The sequence below is a fragment of the Mustelus asterias genome, chromosome 18 (assembly GCF_964213995.1).
Source record: "Mustelus asterias chromosome 18, sMusAst1.hap1.1, whole genome shotgun sequence".
NCBI classification, from domain to species: Eukaryota; Metazoa; Chordata; class Chondrichthyes; order Carcharhiniformes; family Triakidae; genus Mustelus; species Mustelus asterias.
This window is the reverse complement of record NC_135818.1, coordinates 88,505,090-88,529,240: the sequence shown is the minus strand read 5'-3', so window position 1 is coordinate 88,529,240 and position 24,151 is coordinate 88,505,090. Positions and strand designations below refer to the sequence as shown.

The 24,151-nt window shown below is 49.3% G+C and overlaps 1 protein-coding gene across 6 annotated transcripts in view; it reads left to right on the top strand.

The window, feature by feature from the left end:
• Positions 1-23,387, top strand: part of LOC144507345 (nesprin-2-like) — a 316,785-nt gene extending 293,398 nt beyond the window's left edge. For all 6 annotated transcript variants that reach the window (XM_078234517.1, XM_078234521.1, XM_078234520.1 and 3 more), the window contains 8 exons: positions 3,907-4,033; positions 5,026-5,234; positions 5,933-6,133; positions 8,710-8,838; positions 10,303-10,494; positions 12,430-12,510; positions 21,214-21,263; positions 22,409-23,387. In XM_078234517.1, the coding sequence (XP_078090643.1) occupies positions 3,907-4,033; positions 5,026-5,234; positions 5,933-6,133; positions 8,710-8,838; positions 10,303-10,494; positions 12,430-12,510; positions 21,214-21,263; positions 22,409-22,628 (1,209 nt within the window). In that variant the 3' untranslated portion in view covers positions 22,629-23,387. The remainder of the gene's footprint in view (positions 1-3,906; positions 4,034-5,025; positions 5,235-5,932; positions 6,134-8,709; positions 8,839-10,302; positions 10,495-12,429; positions 12,511-21,213; positions 21,264-22,408) is intronic.
• The last annotated feature ends 764 nt before the right edge of the window (positions 23,388-24,151 follow it).

Here is a 24,151-nt window from a genome sequence, read left to right as displayed (position 1 = left end):
TGATGGTGATCAGGGTTGGTGATGTTGGAGCCTTTCTATATCCAGATGATCGGTCAGAATATAAAAAATGACTTGATTGTGATATATAAAATTCTGAATGGTCACACAGGGGGGACTCACTCTTGCCACAGCTCCTCCAGCCCACCCCACCTGTGAAGGGTGGATATTATCTTCCATTGAACCTCCTTATTCTCAAAACCAAACTCTTTCTCTCTGACACCCAGCTGGTACTAGGAGACTGTGACAGAGACCAAATATCAGGCTTGGTGATCAAAAATTGGGCAGCTTTTCTAATACATTCTTTAGATGTGGGTGTTGCTGGCAAGGCCCATTCCGAATTGTCCTTGAGAAGGTGGCACTGAGCTGCCTTCTTGAACTACTGCTGTCCACATGGTGTAAAGTTTAAAGTTTATTTATTACTGTCACAAGTAGGCTTAAATTAACACTGCAATGAAGTTACTGTGAAATTCCCCGAGTTGTCACACTCTGGCGCCTATTCGGGTACACTGAGGGAGAATTTAGCATGGCCGATGCACCCTAACCAGCACGTCTTTCGGGCTGTGGGAAGAAACCGGAGCAGCTGGAGGAAACCCACGCAGACACGGGGAGAATCCACAGGTACAGGTACACCCACAGTGCTGTTAAGGAGGGAGTTCCAGGATTTTGACCCAGTGACAGTGAAGGAAGAGCCAATATATTTCCATATCAGAATCCACAGAATCCCTACAGTGCAGAAGGAGGCCATTCGGCCATCGAGTCTGCACCAACTTTCTAAAAGCGCTTCCCAGCCAGGCCCTCCCACCTGTCGTATCCCTGTAACCCCCCACATTTACCATGGCGAATCCACTTAACCTATGCATCTTTGGACATGAAGGGGTAATTTAGCGTGGCCAATCTGCCTAACCCGCACATCGTTGGGATAGTGTTGAATGTCTGGAGTGTTGTTGGAGCTGCACCCACCAAGGCAAGAGGAGAGTATTCATTACACTAAAGTGAAATGGGTGTTGAGATGAGGCATTCCCAATGGTCCCTCTGCACAGATTTCTTTTCGGGAATTCAGTTTTCCCATATGAAGTGAGTTTGTAAGTTTCAATCCAATTTCTGAAAAACCCCTCATTCATCACTGCATCTTTAATCTCACAACACAACAGATACACTGTGAATTCAACACAAGCAAATTGTATCTGTATTTAACCCCGTGCTGTACCTATTCTGGGAGTGTTTGATGGGGACAGAGTAGAGTGAGGTTTACTCTGTATCTAACCCCGTGCTGTACCGGTCCTGGGAGTGTTTGATGGGGACAGAGTAGAGGGAGCTTTACTCTGTATCTAACCCCGTGCTGTACCTGTCATGGGAGTGTTTGATGGGGAGGGTGTAGAGGGAGCTTTACTCTGTGTCTAACCCCATGCTGTACCTGTCCTGGGAGTGTTTGATGGGGACAGTGTAGAGGGAGCTTTACTCTGTATCTAACCCTGTACTGTACCTGTCCTGGGAGTGTTTGATGGGCATGATGTAGAGATGCCGGCGTTGGACTGGGGTAAGCACAGTAAGAAGTCTCACATCAGGTTAAAGTCCAACAGGTTTATTTGGTGGTACAAGCCACAAGCTTTTAGAGCGCTGCTCCTTCATCAGGTAGGTGGGAGCTCTGTTCACAAACAGGGCATATAAAGACACAAACTCAATTTACAAAATAATGGTTAGAATGCGAGTCTTTACAGGTAATCAAGTCTTAAAGGTACAGACAATGTGAATGGAGAGAGGGTTAAGCACAGGTTAAAGAGATGTGTATTGTCTCCAGCCAGGACAGTTAGTGAGATTTTGCAAGCCCAGGCAAGTCGTGGGGGTTACAGATAGTGTGACATGAACCCAAGATCCCGGTTGAGGCCATCCTCATGTGTGTGGAACTTAGCTACCAGTTTCTGCTCAGCGACTCTGCGTTGTCGTGTAGGCCGACTTGGAGAACGCTTACCCGAAGAGACTGAATGCCCGTGACCGCTGAAGTGTTCCCCAACAGGAAGAGAACACTCTTGCCTGGTGATTGTCAAGCGGTGTTTATTGATCCATTATCGTAGTGTCTGCATGGTCTCCCCAATGTGCCATGCTTCGGGACATCCCTTTCCTGCAGCGTATCAGGTAGACAACATTGGCCGAGTTGCAAAAGTATGTACCATGTACCTGGTGGATGGTGTTCTCACGTGAGATGATGGCATCCATGTCGATGATCCGGCACGTCTTGCAGAGGTTGCTGTGGCAGGGTTGTGTGGTGTCGTGGTCACTGTTCTCCTGAAGGCTGGGTAGTTTGCTGCAGACAATGGTCTGTTTGAGGTTGTGTGGTTGTTTGAAGGCAAGAAGTGGGGGTGTGGGGATGGCCTTGGCGAGATGTTCGTCTTCATCGATGACATGTTGAAGGCTCTGGAGAAGATGTCGTAGCTTCTCCGCTCCAGGGAAGTACTGGACAACGAAGGGTACTCTGTCCGCCGTGTCCCGTGTTTGTCTTCTGAGGAGGTCGGTGCGGTTTGTCACTGTGGCGTGTCGGAACTGTCGATTGATGAGTCAAGTGCCATATCCTGTTCTTATGAGGGCATCTTTCAGCGTCTGGAGGTGTCTGTTGCGATCCTCCTCATCTGAGCCGATCCTGTGTATACGGAGGGCGTGTCCGTAGGGGATGGCTTCTTTAACGTGTTTAGGGTGGAAGCTGGAGAAGTGGACCATCGTGAGGTTATCCGTGGGCTTGCGGTACAGTAAAGTGCTGAGGTGATCGTCCTTGATGGAGATGCGTGTGTCCAAGAATGCAACCAATTCCGGAGAGTAGTCCATGGTGAGTCTGATGGTGGGATGGAACTTGTTGATGTCATCATATAGTTGTTTCAGTCATTGTTCACCATGAGTCCAAAGGAAGAAAATGTCATCGATGTAGCTCGTTTATAGCATCGGTTGAAGATCCTGTGCGGTGAAGAGCTCTTGTTCGAACCTGTGCATGAAGATATTGGCATATTGAGGTGCAAATGTGGTCCCCATGGCTGTTCCGTGTGTCTGGATGAAGAACTGGTTGTTGAAGGTGAAGACATTGTGGTCCAGGATGAAGCAGATGAGTTGTAAAATTGCATCTGGAGATTGACAGTTGTTGGCGTTGAGTACTGAGGCAGTTGCAGCAATGCCATCGTTGTGGAGGATGCTGGTGTAGAGTGCCGAGACATCCATTGTGACGAGGAGTGCTCCTGGTTCAACTGCTCCATGTGTGCTGAGTTTCTGTAGGAAGTCCGTAGTGTCGCGACAAAAGCGGGGGTTCTTTGTACAATGGGTTTCAGGATGCCCTCGACGTAGCCGGAGAGGTTCTCGCACAGGATCCCATTGCCCGATACGATGGGATGGCCGGGTGTGTTGACCTTGTGTATCCCCACGTGTTTGATGGGGACCGTGTAGAGGGAGCTTCACTCTATATCTAACCCCATGCTGTACTTGTCCTGGGAGTGTTTGATGGGGACAGTGTGGAGGGAGCTTTACTCTGTATCTAACCCCGTGCTGTACCTGTCCTGGGAGTGTTTGATGGGGACAGTATAGAGGGAGCTTTACTCTGTATCTAACTCCGTGCTGTACCTGTCCTGGGAGTGTTTGATGGGGACCGTGTAGAGGGAGCTTCACTCTATATCTAACCCCATGCTGTACCTGTCCTGGGAGTGTTTGATGGGGACAGTGTGGAGGGAGCTTTACTCTGTATCTAACTCCGTGCTGTACCTGTCCTGGGAGTGTTTGATGGGGACAGTATAGAGGGAGCTTTACTCTGTATCTAACTCCGTGCTGTACCTGTCCCGGGAGTGTTTGATGGGATATTAATGACTGATTTGATTCCCCAGCATTGCCTCTCACTTTGTAAACGGGCTGATGAAGGTGCGTCATTTCTTTCAGGTCAAGCTCTTGTCGGAATGTTCTGGAAGCATCAACAGTATGAGGCGGGAAGCAGACATTCTGAGAGATGAGGTGTCTCAGCAAGCGGAGTGCCTGAAGCTGCCACACTCTGACCATGCAGCAGCGGGTAATGGTTTATTCAACTCGACCCTCGATTCACCCCATTGTTGGGCCAGTTTCTCTGTCTGCTGTGGGTCTCATTAAATACTTTCAGATCTGTAGAACAACAATTTGCATTTATATATATATGGGAGTTTGCTGTTGTGTGTGATTACAGTCCTTAGTTACTGTACATGCTGACAGTGCTGTTGTATGTGGTTTGTTTGTGGTTGCAGTGTGTGCTGACAGTGCGCGCTGACACTGCGCGCTGATACTGTGTGCTGACAGTGCGCGCTGATACTGCGTGCTGATACTGTGTGCTGACAGTGCGTGCTGATACTGTGTGCTGACAGTGCGTGCTGATACTGTGTGCTGACACTGCGTGCTGATACTGTGTGCTGACAGTGCGCGCTGATACTGTGTGCTGACAGTGCGCGCTGACACTGTGCGCTGATACTGTGTGCTGACAGTGCGCGCTGATACTGTGTGCTGACAGTGCGCGCTGATACTGCGTGCTGATACTGTGTGCTGATACTGCGTGCTGATACTGTGTGCTGACAGTGCGTGCTGATACTGTGTGCTGACACTGCGTGCTGATACTGTGTGCTGACAGTGCGCGCTGATACTGTGTGCTGACAGTGCGCGCTGATACTGTGTGCTGACAGTGCGCGCTGATACTGTGTGCTGACAGTGCGCGCTGATACTGTGTGCTGACAGTGCGCGCTGATACTGCGTGCTGATACTGTGTGCTGACACTGCGCGCTGATACTGTGTGCTGACACTGCGTGCTGATACTGTGTGCTGACAGTGCGCGCTGATACTGTGTGCTGACAGTGCGCGCTGACACTGTGCGCTGATACTGTGTGCTGACAGTGCGTGCTGACACTGTGTGCTGATACTGCGTGCTGACACTGCGCGCTGATACTGTGTGCTGACACTGCGTGCTGATACTGTGTGCTGACACTGCGCGCTGATACTGTGTGCTGACAGTGTGTGCTGACACTGTGCTATTGTGTGCAGGGATTGAGCGCTGGGATCTGTTCCATGCCCAGGCTCTCAGTGAGGAGCTCCTTATTAAGCAGAACCTGCAGCAATGGCAGCAGCTGAACTCTGACCTTGACGATATCTCCGCCTGGTTGTCCCGGATTGAGCCGACGTTGAATCAGCCTCTGGAACTGGAGCCATCAACTGGGCTTCGCACCATTGAGGAAAATCTGCGGAGTCTGCAAGTAAGTGTCTGAGGCCTGGGGGTGAGGCGTAGATTGATTCAATGGAACTGTTACCCACTCCTCCTCTGAGTGTGATCCTGAACAATTTCCCACATGTTTGCTGAGATCCAGTTAGGGATCAATAAGATACATGTTTGGACAGGATCTCAGATCCAAAATACTTACTCAAAGATTAAAAATCCACTGTTAATAAGCCCCACCCCCACCCCCCTGTCATTGGTTGCTCAGTAAGACCATCTTCAGTGTCCCACCCACAAAGCAGAGGCTGTCACTTATTGGCTGATTCTCGGCTGTCAATCATACGGCAGTTTTACCATTCTGATATTTTTACAATTAATGAAAATGTACAAAGGAAATAAAAACTAATTCCTGTTAATTAAATTGAGCTTTGCATATGTCCAGGCTTGAGTTAGACAGATTTTTGATTGACAAGGGAGAGGGGGTCATGAGGAACAGACAGGAAAGTGAAAGTAAAGCCACAATCAGACCATTATTGAACAGTAGCACAGGCTGGAGGGGCTGAATGGCCTACTCCTATTCCTATTTGTTGTGTTTTGATGCCGCTCTGATATTTCTCTGGGGTTACGCTTGGGACATTCCTGGGGATTAATCTTTAATTGCAGGGAATTCTGGATCAGAGCAGACTCTGAATGGTGACTGTGCGTGTGTGAAAATACCTCTGCCTCTTGTTTCGACAGGGCATTCAGAAGGAGCTTGACAAGTACAAGGCACTGGTTATCTCTGCGAACCTAAGCAGTCGAGAGTTCCTTCAGACAGACAGTGTTGAGGCCCAGGAGTTACAGCAGAAACTGCACCAGGTGAATGGGAACTGGAACAAGGCAGCACAGAGATTGGAGCATTGGCGAACATCCTTACAGACTACCCTGATCCACAATCAGGTAAGAGGAGCTGTGATACCCACCACCCAAAACGTGGTGTCAGCTAACAGTGTCTGTTTGGACTACAAACTGTGCCCCCCAATGTAGTGTCAGCAATCTGGGGCAAATAGGCATTGATCATTGTTTAAAGTTTATTTATTTATTAGTCACAAGTAAGGCTTACATTAACACTGCAATGAAGTTACTGTGAAATTCCCATAGTCGCCACACGCCAGCGCCAGATCGGGAATCGAACCCAGGTCCCTGGTGCTGTGAGGGAGCAGCGCTAACCACTGTGCCACCGTGCCGTCCTACTTGAGTAGGGACGAGTGAAAGAGATAGGGAGTGAACTCCAATGGAGGGAACAGATAGGGAGTGGACTCAAATGGAGGGAACAGAATGGGAGTGAACTCAAATGGAGGGAACAGATAGGGAGTGAACTCCAATGGAGGGAACAGATAGGGAGTGGACTTGAATGGAGGGAACAGATAGGGAGTGGACTCGAATGGTGGGAAAGGGATAGGGAGTGGAGTCGAATGGAGGGAACGGGATAGGGAGTGGACTCAAATGGAGGGAAAGTGATAGGGAGGGGATTCCAATGGAGTGAAAGGGATAGAATTCTGGGTGGGAGAATTCTGCTTCGATTCCGGTCGGAAGCAGCCTTGTTGAGCCTGGGACAGTGTGATTGGTGCTGACAGTTGATACAAATTGATTTGCGCTGAATGTCGACAATGTTTGCAACAGATTCCTGGTTTTATTGGAAAACAGCAAGGCAGCCACTCTGGCCAACATTCCTCCCTCATGATTATCTGGTCATTATCTCATGTGCTGTCTGTGTGATGCAGCTCTGTGGGAATGTTACTGTGTTTGATTGTGGGACAAGAGGACATTGCAATTCAATTGTTTGTAAAAACAAAGTGAAGCAATAAAAGAAATCTCCCTTTGATGTTAAAAATTGCAGTCAGAGATTGGATTAAAAATGATGCAGTGGGAATGAAGAACTCAGCAACAGCTGGAAGAGGAATGATCGCGATCCCTCAGCTTGGCTATTGGCCATCCTGATGTCACACGATTCAGTGATAATGGAGTGAGCGATCAATGGCTGTAACACAAACACCGCAGTCTCCCAGGACAGGCTGGCTGGCAGGGAATTCCAAATGCCTTTCTGCTGCCGTGACATTTTCCCAATGGGGGAAAGGGGCTCTCTGCATCATGTGGGGAGCCCGCTGGGTAAACCCTGTTATACAAACATAGACGTTAGCAGCAGCGGTGGGCCACTCGGCCCCTCGAGCTTGCTCCGCCATTCAATAAGGGCATGGCTGATCTGATTGTAACCTCAGTCCCACATTCCTGCCGATCCCAATAACCTTTCAGTCCCTGGTTATTCAGGAATCTACCTCACTCTGCCTTAAAAATATTCAAAGACTCTGCTTCCACTGTCTTCTGAGGAAGGGTGGCACGGTGGCACAGTGGTTCGCATTGCTGCCTCACAGAGCCAGGGACCTGGGTTCGATTCCTGGCTCGGGTCACTGTCTGTGTGGAATTTGCACATTCTCCCCATGTCTGCGTGGGTTTCTTCCCACAGCCTGAAAGACGTGCTGGTTAGGGTGCATTGGCCATGCTAAATTCTCCCTCAGTGTACCCGAACAGGCGCCGGAGTGTGGCGACTAGGGGATTTTCACAGTAAATGTAAATCTACTTGTGACTAATAAATAAACTTTACTTTAAACTTTACTTACTTTATTTTGAGAGAGTTCCAGACACTCATGGCCTTGAGAGAAAAATAATTCTCATCTTCGTGTTAAATGAATGACCCCTAATTTTTAAACAGTGACCCTCCTGGCAGGCTCCAGCAGAGGAACATTCCCTTTTGGCAGCAATGGCACTGCCCGTCCTCACCCAGCCCCCACCACCCACCTTGCTGGGGTCTTCATTTTCCAGGTGCAGCCTCAGCTGTGCCACCCCACCCCAGCACAAAGCCACCTGCTCCCTCAAACATGCCCCACTCACACACAACGTCTCAAATCACTCTCAAAATGTCACTTTCCAAAAGAAATCTGTCCAATTGGCCTTACAATGAATCTACTCCCACCATCTCCCTGGAAGCCTGTTCCAGAGATTGTCCACTCACTCACACACATTGTTTCCTCAGTTTAGTCTTCAATTTCCTCTCTCCAACCATCCTCTGATTCTCCAGTCCTGGACAAGGTGAAACGGTTGGTCTCGGTTAACATTGTCCAGTCTCTCTCGAATGCAATCAGGTCACCTCTCAACCTCCTCCACCCCAGTGAGAACCTGCTCCGTTTACAGAATCACTCCTTATCCAATCCTTCCCTCCCCTCAATCCTAGTTGCTCGATTTGAAAGGCGCGATTTTCTGCTGTTAATGCTGGAAGCTTACCCTGCTTTGAGAGTCTCTGGAGGAAAGTCTGGATGTGTCTCTATCCAGCAGAGCGGAGCTGAAGCCAACAAGCCCCAGACTGGTGATTCAAGATTATCCTCCAGGTCTGAATATCTCACTGGTCCCAGAGTAAACAGGTAAAGCCTCACTGCGCTGCCTTTCACCTCACTGAGTGTATTTTCATCTTCCGGCTGCAGGATTTCCAACATACCACACATTCACTGCTGATGTGGTTGGCCAACTGTGAGAGGCGGTGTGGACTGGTACAACTCAGTAAACCCGGACTAAGTCTGCAGACTCTGACACAGCATCACAAAGAGCTAATGGTAAGCGAGGGATGGTGCAACGGTATTGTCACTAGACTAATAATCCAGAGACTTTGGGGACCTGGGTTCGAATCCCACCACAGCAGATGGTGAAATTTGAATTCAATAAAAATCTGGAACTAAAAGTGTAATGATGACCATTAAACCATTGTCAATTCTCCTAAAAACCCATCTGGTTCACTAATGCCCTTACTTGGTCTGGCCAACATGTGACTTCTAATCCACAGCAATGTAGTTGATTCTTAAAATGGCTGAGCAAGCCCCTCTGTTCAAGGGCAATTAGGGATGGACAATAATTGCTGGTTCCACATGAATAAATTTAAAAAGCAATGGCAGTTGCTAATTTAGCAACGTCACAAGCCATGCCTCACCTTCATAGCTCTGAATCAATCCCAAACTAATCCCACTGCCCCGCTCGCTCCCCATAGCCCTGTATCAATCCCAAACTAATCCCACTGCCCCGCTCGCTCCCCATAGCCCTGTATCAATCCCAAACTAATCCCACTGCCCCGCTCGCTCCCCATAGCCCTGTATCAATCCCAAACTAATCCCACTGCCCCGCTCGCTCCCCATAGCCCTGTATCAATCCCAAACTAACCCCACTGCCCCGCTCGCTCCCCATAGCCCTGTATCAATCCCAAACTAATCCCACTGCCCGCTCTCTCCCCATAGCCCTGTATCAATCCCAAACTAATCCCACTGCCCCGCTCTCTCCCCATAGTCCTGTATCAATCCCAAACTAAACCCACTGCCCTGCTCTCTCCGCATAGTCTTGTATCAATCCCAACCTAATCCCACTACCCGCTCTCTCCCCATAGCCCTGTATCAATAACCAAACTAATCCCACTGCGCCGCTCTCTCCCCATAGCCCTGTATTAATCCTCAAACTAATCCCACTGCCCCGCTCTCTCCTCATATCCCTATATCATTCCCCAAACTAATCCCACTGCCCCGCTCACTCCCCACAGCCCTGTATCAATCCCAACCTAATCCCACTGCCTGCTCTCTCCCCATAGCCCTGTATTAATCCTCAAACTAATCCCACTGCCCCGCTCTCTCCTCATACCCTATATCATTCCCCAAACTAATCCCACTGCCCCGCTCACTCCCCACAGCCCTGTATCAATCCCAAACTAATGGCATTGCCCCATTCTGTCTCCACAGCCCTGTATCAATCCCAAACTAATCCCACTCCTCATAGCCCTGTCTCAATCCCACACTAATCCCACTGCCCTGCTCTCTCCCCATAGCCCTGTCTCAATCCCACACTAATCCCACTGCCCCGCTGTCTCCCCATGGCCCTGTCTCAATCCCAAACTAATGCCATTGCCCCGCTCTCTCTCCATAGTCCTATCTCAATCCCACACTAATCCCACTGCCTTCTCAGTGCTGTTCTCACACACATTGCAGTAATGAACAGGTACCTGAGAGCTCTAACAGGACGATGGGAATGTTTGGTTGCAGAGTCTGGAAGCAGAGATGTTGGAGAAGCAGCCCCAGGTAAACCAGCTGCAGCTAATCTCCAGGCAGCTTCTGGAGAGCGGAGAGGGAGCTGAATGTGCTGAATCCAAGGAGAAGGTGCACGTGATCGGGAATAAGTTGAAGCTGCTGCTCGGAGAGACTGCGGCCAGTTTGCAGACAGTGAATGAGAGGCTGGTGAGTGAACCAGGGCTGGGAATCCGGCACGGAGCTCGGAGTCTGGCTGGTGAGGCTGCCACAGGTTCCACACGTGTCAACGTCGATGTGGTAGTGGGTGAGGGGGGCGCGGTAACTGGGCAGTGATATTAGTGGGGGGTATTTCAGGGCTTTTGAATCCTGGAGGAAGTGCGGAGGAGATAGGTGGGCAGAGTCTGTGTTGTTGGAGGAATCTGTCATCAAACGCTTCACAAAGCTGAGATCAGTTGAGGAATTATACACTATCTAAAAACTGTTGTCATTATATACAATCAAACAAATAATGTACTTCATGGAAAGTGGATATTTTGGATCAAGGTTACGCATCCGATAGAAATGGAACATATTGCTAAGGTATGCAGAGATTTGCCAGAAATTATCGAGCAGTTTCAGATCACAGGCTGGGACCACAGGGTCAGAATATGAAGGGAAGGTTTCAGAGTGAGACTATTTCTTTAGCCATGATGCTGTAAGCAACAGGATGTTGATGTGGCCAGCTTGGGATCCAGGGTGGGGGAATTGTTCATGTGACTTTGGACACACACAAACAGTATTCATGAATACTCCTTAATCACTGGGAGCCTCATGTTCCGGCAGAGTTACTGACGCTCTGTGTGAGTGAGTGAGAGTGACAGAGAGTTACTGACACACTCTCCGTGTGAGTGAGTGACAGAGTTACTGACACTCTCCGTGTGAGTGTGTGACAGAGAGTTACTGACACACTCTCCGTGTGAATGAGTGACAGAGTTACTGACACTCTCCGTGTGAGTGAGTGACAGAGAGTTACTGACACACTCTCCGTGTGAGTGAGTGACAGAGTTACTGACACTCTCCGTGTGAGTGTGTGACAGAGAGTTACTGACACACTCTCCATGTGAGTGTGTGACAGAGAGTTACTGACACACTCTCCATGTGAGTGAGAGTGACAGAGAGTTACTGACACACTCTCCATGTGAGTGAGTGACAGAGAGTTACTGACACACTCTCCATGTGAGTGAGAGTGACAGAGAATTACTGACACACTCTCCGTGTGAGTGAGTGACAGAGTTACTGACACACTCTCCGTGTGAGTGAGAGTGACAGAGAGTTACTGACACACTCCATGTGAGTGAGAGTGACATAGAGTTACTGACACACTCTCCATGTGTGAGAGTGACAGAGAGTTACTGACACACTCTCCGTGTGAGTGAGTGACAGAGTTACTGACACACTCTCCGTGTGAGTGAGTGACAGAGTTACTGACACACTCTCCGTGTGAGTGAGTGACAGAGAGTTACTGACACAGTCTCCATGTGAGTGAGAGTGACAGAGAGTTACTGACACACTCTCCATGTGAGTGAGTGACAGAGAGTTACTGACACACTCTCCATGTGAGTGAGAGTGACAGAGAGTTACTGACACACTCTCCATGTGAGTGAGTGACAGAGAGTTACTGACACACTCTCCATGTGAGTGAGAGTGACAGAGAATTACTGACACACTCTCCGTGTGAGTGAGTGACAGAGTTACTGACACACTCTCCGTGTGAGTGAGAGTGACAGAGAGTTACTGACACACTCCATGTGAGTGAGAGTGACATAGAGTTACTGACACACTCTCCATGTGTGAGAGTGACAGAGAGTTACTGACACACTCTCCGTGTGAGTGAGTGACAGAGTTACTGACACACTCTCCGTGTGAGTGAGTGACAGAGTTACTGACACACTCTCCGTGTGAGTGAGTGACAGAGAGTTACTGACACAGTCTCCGTGTGAGTGAGTGACAGATTTACTGACATGTTCCTGGTGAGGGCTGTTCTCCTGTGGAGTACGTTAGCAAAGTGGGGCCGGGTCCTCAGGAATCCCAGGAGTTGCAGGAAGATGGTGATGTGAAGTTTGTTGAATTTGTTCCCATTCTCATTTGACTTTCTCTGTTCAGGACACGGACTCCATGATCTCTGTTGATGAATTGGAATTCTCCACAGTTCCAAGGTGCAGTACACCCCTCCGACAGCTTGTGGTAAGTGTTAGATACAGGCTCCCTGAACAGTCAGACTGTAATATTGGAGCAAGATCCCAGTGTTTTCACAGAGATAAATGAGCAATTCAGCTGTTTTAGTGATATAGAAACATTTAATACTGGAAACACAACATCTGTAGAGAGAGAAACAGAAAGGTTATTGACCTGAAATGTTCGCTGTGTTTCTGTGTCCACAGGCACACTGCCAGGTTTGCTGATATTTCTGGCAGTTTTAGCTTTATCCCAGATTTGCAGCATCTGCAACATTTCAAAATTATTAGAAACTCGGTTCATGATTTTGATTCAGGGATAAATGTTGGGAAGGAGATTAGGGAGGACACCTTCTGAAAAATGACAGTGTAGCAGGAGCTTTACTCTGTACCTAACCCCGTGCTGTACCTGTCCTGGGAGTGTTTGATGGGGACAGTGTAGAGGGAGCTTTACTCTGTACCTAACCCCGTGCTGTACCTGTCCTGGGAGTGTTTGATGGGGACAGTGTAGAGGGAGCTTTACTCTGTACCTAACCCCGTGCTGTACCTGTCCTGGGAGTGTTTGATGGGGACAGTGTAGAGGGAGCTTTACTCTGTACCTAACCCCGTGCTGTACCTGTCCTGGGAGTGTTTGATGGGGACAGTGTAGAGGGAGCTTTACTCTGTACCTAACCCCGTGCTGTACCTGTCCTGGGAGTGTTTGACAGGGACAGTGTAGAGGGAGCTTTACTCTGTATCTCACCCCGTGCTGTACCTGTCGTGGGAGTGTTTGATGGGCATGATGTGGAGATGCTGGCATTGGACTGGGGTAAACACAGTAAGAAGTCTCACAACACCAGGTTAAAGTCCAACAAGTTTATTTGGTAGTACAAGCCACAAGCTTTCGGAGCACTGCCCCTTCATCAGGTGAGTGGGAGTTCTGTTCACAAACCGGGCATATAAAGACACAAACTCAATTTACAAAATAATGGTTGGAATGCGAGTCTTTACAGGTAATCAAGTCTTAAAGGTACAGACAAGGTGAGTGGAGAGAGCGTTAAGCGCAGGTTAAAGGGATGTATATTGTCTCCAGCCAGGACAGTTCGTGAGATTCTGCAAGCCCAGGCAAGTCGTGGGGTTACAGATAATGTGACATAAACCCAAGATCCCGGTTGAGGCCGTCCTCATGTGTGCGGAACTTGGCTATCAGTCTCTGCTCAGCGACTCTGCGCTGTCGTGTGTCATGAAGGCCGTCTTGGAGAACGCTTACCCGATGATCAGAGGCCGAATGCTTGTGACTGCTGAAGTGTTCCCCAGCAGGAAGAAAACGCTCTTGCCTGGTGATTGTTGAGCGGTGTTCATTCATCCGTTGTCGCAGCGTCTGCATGGTCTCCCCAGTGTACCATGCCTCGGGACACCCTTTCCTGCAGCGTATCAGGTAGACAACGTTGGCCGAGTTGCAAGTGCATGTACCGTGTACCTGGTAGATGGTGTTCTCACGAGAGATGATGGCATCCGTGTCGATGATCCGGCACGTCTTGCAGAGGTTGCTGTGGCAGGGTTGTGTGGTGTCGTGGTCACTGTTCTCCTGAAGGCTGGGTAGTTTGCTGCGGACAATGGTCTGTTTGAGGTTGTGCGGTTGTTTGAAGGCAAGAAGTGGGGGTGTGGGGATGGCCTTGGCGAGATGTTCGTCTTCATCGATGACATGTTGAAGGCTCCAGAGGAGATGCCGTAGCTTCTCCGCTCCGGGGAAGTACTGGACGACGAAGGGTACTCTGTCCACTGTGTCCCGTGTTTGTCTTCTGAGGAGGTCGGTGCAGTTTTTCGCCTACGGACAGGCCCTCTGTATACACAGGATCTGCTCGGATGAGGAGGATCGCAACAGACACCTCCTGAAAGATGCCCTCATAAGAACACGATATGGCGCTTGACTCATCGATCAACAGTTCCGATGCGTCACAGCGAAAAACCGCACCGACCTCCTCAGATGACAAACACAGGACACGGCGGACAGAATACCCTTTGTCGCTGTACCTGCAGGAAAGGATGTCCCGGGGCATGCAACATTGGGGAGACCATGCAGGCGCTACGACAACGGATGAATGAACACCGCTCGACAATCACCAGGCAAGAGTGTTCGCTTCCTGAACTCTTCAGCGGTCATGGGCATTCAGCCTCTGATCTTCGGGTAAGCGTTCACCAAGGCGGCCTTCACGACACACGACAGCGCAGAGTCGCTGAGCAGAGACTGATAGCCAAGTTCCGCACACATGAGGACGGCCTCAACCGGAATCTTGGGTTCATGTCACATTATCTGTAACCCCCACAACTTGCCTGGGCTTGCAAAATCTCACTAACAGTCCAGGCTGGAGACAATACACATCTCTTTAACCTGTGCTTAACCCTCTCTCCACTCACATTGTCTGTACCTTTAAGACTTGATTACCTGTAAAGACTCGCATTCCAACCACTATTTTGTAAATTGAGTTTGTGTCTTTATATGCCCTGTTTGTGAACTGAAATCCCCCTCACCTGATGAAGGAGCAGTGCTCTGAAAGCTAGTGGCTTTTGCTACCAAATAAACCTGTTGGATTTTAACCTGGTGTTAACAAAGAACAAAGAACAGTACAGCACAGGAAACTGGCCCTTCGGCCCTCCAAGCCTGTGCCGCTCCTTGGTCCAACTAGACCAATCGTTTGTATCCCTCCATTCCCAGGCTGCTCATGTGACTATCCAGGTAAGTCTTAAACGATGTCAGCGTGCCAGCCTCCACCACCCTACTTGGCAGCGCATTCCAGGCCCCCACCGCCCTCTGTGTAAAAAACATCACTCTAATATCTGAGTTATACTTCGCCCCTCTCACCTTGAGCCCGTGACCCCTCGTGATCGTCACCTCCGACCTGAGAAAAAGCTTCCCACTGTTCACCCTATCTATACCCTTCATAATCTTGTACACCTCTATTAGATCTCCCCTTATTCTCCGTCTTTCCAGGGAGAACAACCCCAGTTTACCCAATCTCTCCTCATAGCCAAGACCCTCCATACCAGGCAACATCCTGGTAAACCTTCTCTGCACTCTCTCTAACGTCTCCACGTCCTTCTGGTAGTGCGGCGACCAGAACTGGACGCAGTACTCCAAATGTGGCCTTACCAGCGTTCTATACAGCTGCATCATCAGACTCCAGCTTTTATACTCTATACCCCGTCCTATAAAGGCAAGCATACCATATGCCTTCTTCACCACCTTCTCCACCTGTGTTGCCACCTTCAAGGATTTGTGGACTTTCACACCTCGGTCCCTCTGTGTTTCTATACTCCTGATGACTCTGCCTTTTATTGCATAACTCCTCCCTACATTATTTCTTCCAAAATGAATCACTTCGCATTTATCCGGATTAAACTCCATCTGCCACCTCTCCGCCCAATTTTCCAGCCTATCTATATCCTGCCCGACAATGCTCTTCGCTATCCGCAAGTCCAGCCATCTTCGTGTCATCCGCAAACTTGCTGATTACACCAGTTACACCTTCTTCCAAATCATTTATATATATCACAAATAGCAGAGGTCCCAGTACAGAGCCCTGCGGAACACCACTGGTCACAGACCTCCAGCCGGAAAAAGACCCTTCGACCACTACCCTCTGTCTCCTATGGCCAAGCCAGTTCTCCTTGTATCCCATGAGCCTTAACCTTCTTAACCAACCTGCCATGTGGGACTTTGTCAAATGCCTTACTGAAATCCATATAGATGACATCCATGGCCCTTCCTTCATCAACCGTTTTTGTCACTTCCTCAAAAAACTCCACCAAATTTGTAAGGCACGACCTCCCTCTTACAAAACCATGCTGTCTGTCACTAATGAGATTGTTCCGTTCTAAATGCACATACATCCTGTCTCTAAGAATCCTCTCCGACAACTTCCCTACCACGGACGTTAAGCTCACCGGCCTATAATTTCCTGGGTTATCCCTGCTACCCTTCTTAAACAACGGGACCACATTCGCTATCCTCCAATCCTCAGGGACCTCACCCGTGTCCAAAGAAGCAACAAAGGTTTCCGTCAGAGGCCCAGCAATTTCATCTCTCGTCTCCCTGAGCAGTCGAGGATAGATGCCATCAGGCCCTGGGGCTTTGTCAGTTTTAATGTTCCCTAAAAAACCTAATACTTCCTCTCTTGTAATGGAGATTTTCTCTAACGGGTCAACACCTCCCTCTGAGACACTCCCGGTTAACACGCCCCTCTCCTTCGTGAATACCGATGCAAAGTATTCATTTAGGATCTCCCCTATTCCCTTGGGTTCTAAGCATAATTCCCCTCCTTTGTCCCTGAGAGGTCCGATTTTCTCCCTGACAACTCTTTTGTTCCTAACGTATGAATAGAATGCCTTAGGATTCTCCTTAATCCTGCCTGCCAAGAACATCTCGTGACCTCTTTTTGCCCTTCTAACTCCCCCTTTGAGTTCTTTCCTACTCTCTCTGTATTCCTCCAGAGTTCCATCTGTTTTCTGTTGCCTGGACTTAACGTACGCCTCCCTTTTCATTTTAATCAGATCCTCAATTTCCCTGGTTATCCACGACTCTCGAATCCTACCTTTCCTATCTTTCCTTTTTACAGGCACATGCCTATCCTGCAGCCTTATCAATAGTTCCTTAAAAGACTCCCACATGCCAGACGCGGACTTTCCCTCGAACATCCTCTCCCAATCAACATCCACCAATTCCTGCCTAATCCGGCTATAGTTAGCCTTCCCCCAATTTAGCACCCTGCCCGTAGGACAGCACTCATCCTTGTCCATTACTATCCTAAAGTTAACAGAGTTGTGGTCACTATTTGCCACATGTTTCCCTACCGAAACTTTGACGACCTGACCGGGCTCATTTCCCAGAACTAGGTCCAGTATAGCCCCCTCTCTAGTCGGGCTATCTACATACTGTTCCAAAGAACCTTCCAGTACGCATTTTACAAATTCCTCCCCGTCCGGACCCCCAGCTCTAAGCACTTTCCAGTCTGTGGCAGGGAAATTAAAGTCCCCCACTACAACAACCCTATTTTTTCTGCACCTATCCAGAATCTCCTGACATATCCTTTCCTCCACTTCCCGTGGGCTGTTGGGTGGTCTGTAGTACACCCCCAGCATAGTGACTGCACCCTTCCTGTTTCTGAGTTCCACCCACAGTGACTCAATACATGACCCCTCTAAGTTGTCTACCCTCTGCACCGCGGTAATATGCTCCTTAACTAATATCGCTACTCCCCCACTTTTTTTAGCCCCTCCTCTGTCTCGCCTAAAACACTTATACCCCGGAATATTCAGCTGCCAGTCCTGTCCTTTTAACCAAGTTTCCGTCACCGCAACCACATCCAAATTCCGCATAAGCATTAAGGCCCTAAGTTCGTCTGTTTTACCCGTTACGCTCCTCGCATTGAAGCAGATGCACTCCAGGCCCACTCAGGTCATCCTCCTCCAGAGTGCTCCTCTTCTTAGCTAGCCTTGCCCTGGCCCCCAGCTCAACCCCAGCCTCAGTATTTACTGACCTACTGTTTTGTTCCCCACCCCCCACCACACTAGTTTAAATCCTGCCGAAACACTCTAGCAAAACTCCCAGCCAGGATATTTGCTCCCTTCCAGTTAAGGTGTAACCCATCCTTTCTGTACAGTTGCCATCCTGACTTGAAGATTTCCCAGTTATCTATGAATTTAAAACCCTCCCTCTTGCACCAGTCCTTTAGCCATCTAACCTACACTATTCCAATATACCCTGTATCTAACCCCGTGCTGTACCTGTCCTTGGAGTGTTTGATGGGGGACAGTGTAGAGGGAGCTTTACTCTGTATCTAACCCCGTGCTGTACCTGTCCTTGGAGTGTTTGATGGGGACAGTGTAGAGGGAGCTTTACTCTGTATCTAACTTCATGCTGTATGGTCATCCTGTTTGGTAGAATGAAACCAAAAGAGAAAATGCTGGAAAATCTCAGCAGGTCTGGCAGCATCTGTAAGGAGTGAAAAGAGCTGACATTTCGAGTCCAGATGACCCTTTGTCAAATTTTCTCTTTTGGTTTCAGATTCCAGCAACCGCAGTAATTTGCTTTTATTCAGTGGTAGAATGATAGTTGGTTACATATGAACAAGGAGTAGGCCGGTTGGTCCCTCGAGCCTTCTCTGCCATTTAATGAAATCACTGTTGATCTGATAGTAACCTCAAATCTACATCCAGTCCACACCCAATAATCTTTCACCCCCTTCCTCACTGAGAATCTATCCAACTCTGCCTTACAAATGCTCTGAAGACTCTGCTTCCACTGCCCGTTCAGGAGGAGTTCCAAAGACTCACCACCCTCCGACAGAAAAATTCACCTTGTCCCCATGATCAATTTTTAAACACTGACATTTAGTTCTAGATTCTCCCACAAGTGGAAACATCCTCTCCACATCTACCCTGTCAATACCCCTCAGGATCATATATGTTCCAATCAATTCGCCTCTTATGCCTCTAAACTCCAGTGAATAGAAGCCCAGCCTGTCCAATCTTTCCTCATAATACAACCTGCCCATTCCAGATATCAATTTGGTAAACAATCTCTGAACTGCATCCAATGCATCTGCATCCTTCCTTAAATAAAGGTGACCAAAATGGTACACAGTACTCCAAATGTGGTCTCAATAGTGCTCTGTAGAACTGAAGCATAACCTCCCTACTTTATTAATCAATTGCCTTTGGGATAAGTGATAACATTCTATTAGCTTTCCTAATTATTTGCTGTACCTGCATGCTGACCTTTTGATTCGTGCACTAGGATACCGAGATTCCTCTGTATCCCACAGCTCTGCAATCTCACCATTTAGATAGTTTTTTTTATTCTTCCTGACAAAATGGACAATTTCACATTTTCCCACATTATACTCCATTTTCCACATCTTTGCCCACTTACTTAGCCTCTTTATATCTTTTTGTCACCTTCTTACACCTACTTCATAACTTACTTTGTAACCGACCTTTGTGTCATCAGCAAATTTAGCAACCAGACCTTCAATCCCTTTATCCAAGTCATTTATATAAATTGTAATGTTGAGGCCCCAGCACTGATAAGAACAGAACATAAGAACTAGGAGCAGGAGTAAGCCATGAGGCCTCTGGAGCCTGCTCCGCCATTCAATAAGATCTTTTCGTGGACTCAGCGCCACTTACCCGCCCGCTCACCATAACCCTTAATCCCTTTACTGTTCAAAAATGTATCTATCCTTGCCTTAAAAACATTCAATGAGGTAGCCTCAACTGCTTCACTGGGCAGGGAATTCCACAGATTCACAACCCTTTGGGTGAAGAAGTTCCTCCTCAACTCAGTCCTAAATCTGCTCCCCCTTATTTTGAGGCCATGCCCCCTAGTTCTAGTTTCACCCACCAGTGGAAACAAGCTCCCTGCTTCTATCTTATCTATTCCCTTCATAATCTTATATGTTTCTATAAGATCCCCCCCTCACTCTTCTAAATTCCAATGAGTATCGCCCCAGTCTACTCAGTCTCTCCTCATAAGCCAACCCTCTCAACTCCGGAATCAACCTAGTGAATCTCCTCTGCACCCCCTCCAGTGCCAGTATATCCTTTCTCAAGTAAGGAGATCAAAACTGTACACAGTACTCCAGATGTGGCCTCAACAGCACCTTATACAGCTGCAACACCACTCATTGTATCCTGCCAACTGAAAAATGACCCATTTATGCCTATTCTCTATTTCTGTTAGCTAGCCAACCTGTGCCCATATATTATTTTCTGCAATAACATTTGATGTGGCATTTTACCAAATGTCTACTGGAAATCTAAGTACAATACATCCATCGGTTCCCCTTTATCCACAGCACAGGTGACTCCTTCAAAGAACTCCCAACAAATTGGTTAAACATGATGTTCCTTTCACAAAACCTTGTTGACTTTGCCTGATTACCTTGAACTATCCAAGTGCCCTGCTGTAATATCTTTAATAATGGCTTCTAACATTCTCCCTATGACAAATGCTCAGCTAATGGCCCCGTAGTTTCCTGCTTTCTGTCTCCCTTGATTTTTAAATAATCATCTTGGTTGCAGGTCCCAAATTGTGACGACGATACAAATAATTATAATTCAGAATATGTTTATGGACCCGTTAAAATAAGAAGCATGAGACAATAAATGGATTGCGCAGTTACGATGGTTTCAGTGTATGAAAATTCTGTTACATTGCCAATGCAGTTCACTTTAATTGACAGAATAAAAGTGTACGGTCTGCTGCATTTTCTCCTAAAGCCCGCTGATCTGATGTTGTCAGGTTGAGCTTGTTAAATTCTCAATAATTTAGATCCTGTTTGAGTTTCCTGCAGTAGGGGAATGAACTGTCCCAGCGTCTATTTGTTTTGTATCTTATTTGTGGAAAGGTGACTTTTCTCCTTCGTTCTATTGCATATTCATTTTGTGTGGTTATGACAAGAGCTCGTGGCAATGGGAGAAGGACTTTGAGAGTTTTCTAGCCAAGTCCAGCCAGAGCTTTTTTCCACCTTCCTAGCAAGGGAAAACGTATCGAGTTGTTTGATTGTGTTAGTCACTTTTCTATGTGATACCCACCATCAGGTTTATGTGAAGGGGCCTCTCCCCAACATGAAGTCTGATTCATCCCAGCAGCCAGGGGATGACATTTGATTCCCTTCACTTGGAAATACCATTCAGTTTTGAGTTACAAATGTTTGTATTTGATTCTTCACAGGGTCAGGGAGAGGTCAAAATGGATAAAGCATCTGGTTTCAACTTGAAGAGGTAAATGTGTTTTACAGGGAGGGCAAATGCATGACCCATTGGGGGTGTGGTATGGTTCTGGGCACTGGGAGGGGGCAGGTATGGGTGGAGTTTAGGGGTGTCTCGTTCGTTCAGCTGCATTCTAGAAGAGAATAAGCTAAAGCTAAGGAAGGGGGTAGATACAGGAGGAAAGAGACACTTTAAAGAACAAATTCAGTCAACATTTCAAAGTCTTGCTCACTGATCTGTGGTTTGGGAACAAGACACTAACAGCTTGTTGGCTGAGAGTCGAAGGGTTAATTTTACCTTTGACATCTCTCCATTGCATGGGCAATGTCCACAATGGCAGTATTTATTACCATCCTTAATTGCCCCTTGAAAAAGTGGTGGTAAGCTGCTGCCTTGAACCGCTGTAGTCACCACGATGATGTAGGTACACCCACAGTGCTGTTAGGGAGGGAGCTCCAGGATTTTGACCCAGCGACAGTGAAGGAACGGTGATATATTTCCAAGTCAGGCTGGCGAGTGACTTGGAGGGGAACTTGCAGGTGGTGGTGTTCCCATGTATCTGCTGCCCTTGTCCTTCCAGATGGAAGTAGCTGTGGGTTTGGAAGCTGCTATTGAAGGAACCTTGGTGAGTTGCTGCAGTGTCTTGTAGATAGTACACACTTCTGTCACTGTCCGTCAGTGCTGATGGAATTGTCAGTCTGCACTAAGTGATTAGCTCTCTCCTGGCTGCTCCGGAGCTTCTTGTGTTGTGGCTTCTCAAAGCAAATGGTCCATTGAGCTCTGAGGCAATTGATGTGGAGGGACAGGGGTTGCTGAGATTGTCCTCAGCGCAGGGGAGCAAAAGATTTGAATCAGTGTTCAAAAGGGCTTGGTAGAATAAATAAGGAGAAATTGTTGGAGCTCAGTAACCAGGAGACATTGATTTAAAAACAGCAGAGCAGAGAGGTGAAGTTTTTTTACAGAATGAGATGTTGTGATCTGGAAGGTCACAACTGAATGGGATTCAATAGGAACTAAAGAGCAATCACCAGCACAATGGGCTGAATGGCCTCCTTCTGTACTTATCTTTCTGGGTGTGAACAGAAGGTTCTGGAAGGTGGGGGAAGGGATTTATTTTCACTGACTGACTGATGCGTTTCTTGTTTTTGCCTCCTCAGTGTTGGAGAAGTTGGGGTGCGGGGAGTGTCGAAGGCTCCATCCTTCCTAGCCAGGGTACTGTGGGCAGCATTCCCTCTCCAGCTGCTCATCCTCCTGTTGCTGCTCCTGGCCTGCCTCATCCCTTTCAGCCAGGAGGACTACAACTGTGCCTTGGCAAACAACTTTGCCCGCTCCCTCTACCCCATGCTGCGTTACACCAATGGCCCACCACCAACATGACACCCCCCCCCCCCATCTCCCCATTGCTTCACCAACACCCTGCTCTGCTCCCTGCGGGTCTCTCAGTGCGCCCTCATTCTGCACCCCCTCCCCAACACTCTACACTGCCCCCCCCCCCCCCGAGCCATCGACGCACAGAGAGGCCACTGGCTGCAATCTCGTTTTTTAACAAGCTTTCTGAAGGTTCTGTCTGTGGGAGATTGACAGAAACTCCAGCTGTACAGAATTTCCCGATGCCTATTTATATTGACATTGTTACAAACTTTGCCTTTGGTTTGGTTCCTGTGACCTCCCACTTCTGAACAAAATGGAGGCCATCCCACTGCCAATGGCAGTAAGATTGTTACTCACCCAGCCACTGGCCGGATTCAGGACAGGGACCGGGTAAAAACTGCTTCACAATATCACCTTCCAGAGAAACCTGTCTGAAACCTGTGACCCCATTCTCACCTCAGCACCCCAGTCAATCTCTCAATGAACATCTCTGTCCCAATTTGCCCCCGCTCTCTCTCCCCCCCGCCCCCCCCCCGCTCTCTCTCCCCCCCGCCCCCCCCCGCTCTCTCTCTCCCTGCCCCCCGTTCTGTCCCACTCTGCCCCTCCCACTCTGACCCCCCCCCGTTCTGTCCCACTCTGTCCCCCCCAGCTCTGTCCCACTCTGTCCCACTCTGTCCCCCCCCCGCTCTGTCCCACTCTGCCCCCCCCCCCCCGCTCTGTCCCACTCTGCCCCCCCCTCGCTCTGTCCCACTCTGCCCCCCCGCCGCTCTCTCTCTCCCTGCCCCCCCGCTCTCTCTCCCCCCCGCCCCCCCCGCTCTCTCTCTCCCTGCCCCCCGTTCAGTCCCACTCTGCCCCTCCCACTCTGCCCCCCCCCCCCCGCTCTGTCCCACTCTGCCCCCGTTCTGTCCCACTCTGTCCCCCCCAGCTCTGTCCCCCCCCCGCTCTGTCCCACTCTGCCCCCCCCCGCTCTGTCCCACTCTGCCCCCCCCCCTCGCTCTGTCCCACTCTGCCCCCCCGCCGCTCTCTCTCTCCCTGCCCCCCCGCTCTCTCTCCCTGCACCCCCGCTCTCTCTCTCCCTGCCCCCCCGCTCTCTCTCTCCCTGCCCCCCCGCTCTCTCTCTCTCCCTGCCCCCCCGCTCTCTCTCTCTCCCTGCCCCCCCGCTCTCTCTCTCTCTCTCCCTGCCCCCCCCGCTCTCTCTCTCCCTGCCCCCCCCCCGCTCTCTCTCTCTCCCTGTCCCCCCCGCACTCTCTCTCTCTCCCTGCCCCCCGCTCTCTCTCTCTCCCTGCCCCCCCCGCTCTCTCTCTCTCCCTGCCCCCCCCGCTCTCTCTCCCTGCCCCCCCCGCTCTCTCTCCCCCGCCCCTCCCGCTCTCTCTCCCCTGCCCCCGCCGCTCTCTCTCTCCCCCTGCCCCTGCCGCTCTCTCTCTCCCCCTGCCCCCGCCGCTCTCTCTCTCCCCCTGCCCCCGCCGCTCTCTCTCTCCCCCTGCCCCTGCCGCTCTCTCTCCCCCTGCCGCTCTCTCTCTCCCCCTCCC